The sequence below is a fragment of the Melopsittacus undulatus genome, chromosome 4 (assembly GCF_012275295.1).
Source record: "Melopsittacus undulatus isolate bMelUnd1 chromosome 4, bMelUnd1.mat.Z, whole genome shotgun sequence".
NCBI classification, from domain to species: domain Eukaryota; kingdom Metazoa; phylum Chordata; class Aves; order Psittaciformes; family Psittaculidae; genus Melopsittacus; species Melopsittacus undulatus.
Window position 1 is genome coordinate 61,178,458 of NC_047530.1, and position 5,291 is coordinate 61,183,748.

The following is a 5,291-nucleotide window of genomic DNA, read 5'->3' on the forward strand; positions in this document are numbered from 1 at the left end:
ATCTCCTTCCTTTTCCTCCACCACACTGCTAAAGATTATAGTGTACTTGTCAACCTAGGTGAGCCTCTCCCATTTGGCAGGATCAGATTAGCAGGTCTTTTAATCAGAAAGTAAAACCAGAAAAGAAACACATAATTAGTTTAGTACTAAGTGCCTAAAAGTGTTGCCATATCCTGAAGAGGACAAGCTCTATTGCAGACATGAAGTACTCAGGCTGTTAAGATAATTAATATTTTGCAGACATGAGGAACTCTAACTTTCTGACTCATTGTGTTTGGACTCCTCACAGCAAAAAGTTTTTCTCCTCTGGAAGAAGGACTCCTGAGGATGCACAATAACATAAGCCCATTCCTGGCAGCAGAGTGCATCACGGCACTTGCTGTTTCTCTCTCTCTTGCTGTAAAATCACCCTGATACAGCATCAAGAACAACTGTCATTCCGAAGTGCAAGGACTATCAATTCAGCAGGTAGCAGGACAAGCAAGCGCAGATTGTACACAAGTCATTTTTCTGTTTAACTGCTTGGATATTTGTTTTGCTGTTTGGAGAGAAACCTCTCTCATTTTTCCAGAATTCCTAGTGGAGGTAGGTCTTTTTTAATCTAAAGAGAGTGTTAGAAGAGTGACCAACAGGTCATACTAAAGCCCACTTTCCCCTCACATTCCACTTGAACTGATGCCACCTTCAAACATGTACATTTATTGTTTATATGTGTTACATATTCTATGTTGTTTCTGAAACCTTGAAGATCCTAAATGTAATTTCCCTTCCTGGGCCCTGGGCTTTTGCTGAACTTGAGAAAATATTCATCTCCATGGCAAAACAGTCACCAGGGGCTGCAGTTTCCTCCATCTACAGCATCTAGAACAAATAAAGTCATGAGAAGTCCTAGCGCACTAAACTCTGCTCTTTTTACAGACCTAAAATCTTCTCCATCTCCTAGACACTAACAGTGACTTTCCAAAGGCGTGTTCTGCACTGGAGGACAAATGAAGTACATCACCTCCTCCGCATTCCTCCTCTCAAATCAAGTAAATGCCACATCTTCTGGGCTCTGAAATGAAAGTACAGGATTTTCAGACCTGTCTCATCTCACCCTGAAGTCTCTTCCCAAATATAATTATGAATTTCCAAGACAAACACCAGGGAGACTCTTTTACTTTAATTTACTGTGGGGCCATCCACTGTGACCACATTTGAAGGTACATTTCCTCCCCATTAGTTCTGTCTAGTCAAAGAAGCTCACGTAGCGATGACGCATCTCTTGCAGATAAAGGGTATCTGCTGATTTGATTTACTAAGAAGGCTAAATTTATTATGCAACATTTTACAAGTATAATTCTGCTTTCCCTTGATGGTAATAAATTTGATATCAGCTCCCTTGAGACAAGAGAACCAGTCCCTTTATTATCCAGACATGACCCCCAGAGCCAGATTCCATTTTAGAGACGGGAAATGACCATATCTCTGATTAAAAGGGAAACTTTAATCAAATAAAGTGCCTCATCAAGCAAGAGCCAAGATTCCAATACTCCTGACTGCAGCACAGCAATGATCCAAAGTCATATCTGCCCCCAACCCATTACTGCTTACTGCAAACGTGATATCCATCCCAAACAGTTTACCTATCATCCTGGGAGCTGCTCCTCCTGTGCCCCATGTCCCTGCAGAAACATGTTCCCAGGCTGCTACTCCAGGGTCTGTTTGAGGAGCCAGGAGGATGGGCTTTGTAGTGGCTGGTTGGGGTGGGAGGGAGGTTCACAACAAAATCAATCTGGCAGGTCATGTTAGCCTGAATTATGCAGCAAGTGCATCAGCCACGGCCTTCAGCTCAGGACCCTCCCAATAAGACCCTTCTGTTCTCTATGACACTTTCCTTCTATACTCTGAAATGATCTTTTAAAGTTTTTAGGATGTTACCTTATTTAGTGTCCCAGGTCAAGAGCTTGGTCCCTATTGTCAGTTGCATATTTCTGCAGTTTTACAGCAGAGGTAGTAAATGAGTAACAAATAATGATAACAATGACAATGTGGATGTCTATGGGTATTATTTCAAGTGTGCTTTAAGACTCCATTTCTGTGTAAGCACAACTGGATCTGTATGCCACTCCATGCAGAAATCCATCTTAAAGTCTTTCTGGCCATCTAGACAGCTTTCTTGCAACAGAGCAGGATACAGTGACTGACAGATAAATCATCTCCCTTTCAGCTGTGGAAGCCCAGCTATGCAAGCAAATGAAGGCACCCGAACTCCACATCTCCCTAGGAACTGCTCAGCTGAGAGATCCAGCTATTTCGTAAAGCCTTCTGCCGACATCCTCTTGCATCAGCCCACGTATAATTTCTGCTACAGGAGCAATGATATTTACCCTCTGCTTTATGCCAGAAGTATCCCCCTAGTACTAAAGCCTCTGCACTAACTGAAGCTCCTTGCTCCTCAGGGTCAAGGGCTGCAGCTCCGTCCCGGTAAGATACGGGAAGTCTGTAATAGCACCGTGCCTGAGGATTACTCCCCCGGTATTTGTCCGAGCGTTAAACACACAGACACGCAAGCAGGAAGATGTTTCCTGTGTTGCGCTCTGCTTTCCAGTACAGCTCCAGTGGTCTTCTGGGTGGGAGCGCTGCCACCGGGGGGCACACACCGCCTGCGGAGGGGCTGGGCTCAGCCCGGCCCTCTTTGGCTCCTTTCCCGGTTAGCCCGAGTACCCCCGGGGCGCCCCCGAGCCCTGGCCCGGCCCCGCCGTCGGGGGGAGCACCCGGGGCGGCGGAGTGCCCCGGTGCTGGCGGCCAGCCCCTGCGGTGGCTCTCGGGCTAGACGGCGGCAGCCGGTGGGAGCACAGGGTGCCCAGGGAGGAGGCGGTGGTTTCGCTGTGGCTCCGAGCTCCCCACAGGAGCCGAGCCGATCATCCCTGACACGGGCAGGAGAGCCGGGCTCGGGCAGCCCCTCTGCTGCGATGAGGGGAGGACACAGCCCTCAGCACCGACGGGCGCACGTCGGGCCCGGCCCGCTGCCCCTGCGCCGCCTAGGCCCAGGGTGTACGACGGAGAGCGGACTTCGGGAGGCTGCCGAGAGAACCGTGACCTCTTCCAAAGCAGCGCCGTCGGGGCCGCGAGAGCTATGGGCAACCCCCGCCTGGCGGGTGGCACCGTCTCCTCCCCTTCCCCCGGCGCACCCGGGGGGGGGGCAGGGACCGGTGGCATCTCCCCCCCCCGCAGCCCAGGGCTGCCGGTGCGGTACAGCGGGGCGGAGCGCGGAGGGCGGGTGGGGTTTCCGTGCGCGGCACTTATTAGTGTGGTGATGGAGGACCGGCCCCCAGCAGCCACGTCGCAGCGGCGGCGAGGGCTGGCGGCGGCCGCCGGGAGGTGAGCGGCTGCTCGGGCGGCGGAGGCTGCGGGGCCGCCCCGGCCGTGCCCCATGCGGGCGGCCCCGGGGCGGCGGCGCTGAGGGCCATGTCGGAGGTGGGGGGAGCGGGCCGGGCTCGGGCCGCCGTGGAGCGGCTCTCGGAAGCGGTGGGAGAGCGACGGCAGCGGCTGGGCACGGCCATGGGGGAGGCGAGGCGGCAGCGGAGGCTGCTGCTGCTGGTGGTGTGCGTGGCGCTGCTGCTGGACAACATGCTCTACATGGTCATCGTACCCATCATCCCCGACTACATCGCGACCATGCGCGGCGGGGGAGGCACCGCTGGTCCGTCTGCGCCCGCGGGGGGCAACGGGAGCGGCGGAGGCAACCGGAGCCTCCTGCCCGCTCGGTACCCGCCGGCCACGGGGGGCAATGAGGACGTGCAGATCGGGGTGCTGTTCGCCTCCAAGGCCATGCTGCAGCTGCTGGTGAACCCGCTCAGCGGCACCCTCATCGACCGCGTGGGCTACGAGACGCCGCTGCTGGCCGGACTGGCCGTCATGTTCCTCTCCACCGCCACCTTCGCCTTCGCGGAGAACTACGCGACGCTGTTCGCAGCGCGCAGCCTGCAGGGGCTGGGCTCGGCCTTCGCTGACACCGCGGGCATCGCCCTCATCGCCGACCGCTACCCCGAGGAGCCAGCGCGGAGTCGTGCCCTGGGCACGGCGCTGGCCTGCATCTCCTTCGGCAGCCTGGCGGCCCCCCCATTCGGCGGCGTCCTCTACGAGTTCGCCGGGAAGCGGGTGCCCTTCCTAGTGCTGGCCTGCGTCTGCCTCCTCGACGGCCTGCTGCTGCTGGCCCTGGCACCACCGGGGGCTGCTGCCGCCAGGGCCAACATGCCGGTAGGCACCCCCATCCATCGCCTCATGATAGACCCCTACATCGCCGTGGTGGCAGGAGCCCTGGCCACTTGCAACATCCCCCTGGCCTTCCTGGAGCCCACCATCGCCAACTGGATGAAGGACTCCATGGGGGCCAGCGAGTGGGAGGTGGGCCTCACCTGGTTGCCCGCCTTCTTCCCCCACGTGCTGGGCGTCTACGTCACGGTCCGGCTGGCCGCTGCATACCCCCACCTCCAGTGGTTCTATGGGGCTCTGGGCATGGCCATCATTGGTGCCAGCTCCTGCCTGGTGCCAGCCTGCAGGAATTTTGGGCAGGTCATTGTTCCCCTCTGTGGCATCTGCTTCGGCATCGCCCTGGTGGACACAGCCCTGCTACCCACCCTGGCCTTTCTGGTGGATGTGCGCCACGTCTCTGTCTACGGCAGCGTCTATGCCATTGCAGACATCTCCTACTCTGTGGCATACGCCCTGGGGCCCATTGTGGCTGGCCAGATTGTGCACACCATGGGCTTTGCGCAGCTGAACCTGGGCATGGGGCTTGCCAACGTGCTTTACGCCCCTGTCCTTCTCTTACTCAGAAACGTCTGTCAGATGAAACCTTCTCACTCGGAGAGGAACATTCTCCTTGAAGAAGGACCTAAGGGACTCTATGACACCATCAAAATGGAGGAGCGTAAAGGCATGGGAAAAAGAGTCCACCCAGCGGATGGGATGGAGGAGAATGGCATGGACTCATACCGCAGAGACCTGACCGGGGTGTCTGAAGAGGACTCATCAGACTATGAGTACAGTTAGGTTCCCCAATGCCACCCAGCATGAGGAGCAAGGAGGGGCATGGGGGAGAGAGGGAAGGGGGGGGGAGTGTTACTGCATCATGTTTCTGTACTGACGTGCAATATATACAGTTTAACCTTTGTCATGATGTAATGGCTTTCTTCTAGACTTATTTCTAATAGGTATTTCCTTTAGCATTCCGGCAAGGTGGAGGAGGTGGGGAATGGGGGAACAATCCTGAAGCAAATTACCTGGATAATCATTGGCATAAATCT

At 55.5% G+C, this 5,291-nt stretch overlaps 1 protein-coding gene across 1 annotated transcript; it reads left to right on the plus strand.

Moving 5' to 3' along the window:
- The first annotated feature begins 3,450 nt into the window (after nucleotides 1–3,450).
- SLC18A3 (solute carrier family 18 member A3) lies at nucleotides 3,451–5,075 on the plus strand. The gene has a single exon (XM_005153982.3). The coding sequence runs from the start codon at nucleotides 3,451–3,453 to the stop codon at nucleotides 5,035–5,037; it is 1,587 nt and encodes a 528-aa protein (XP_005154039.2). The 3' UTR covers nucleotides 5,038–5,075.
- Nucleotides 5,076–5,291: the final 216 nt, after the last annotated feature.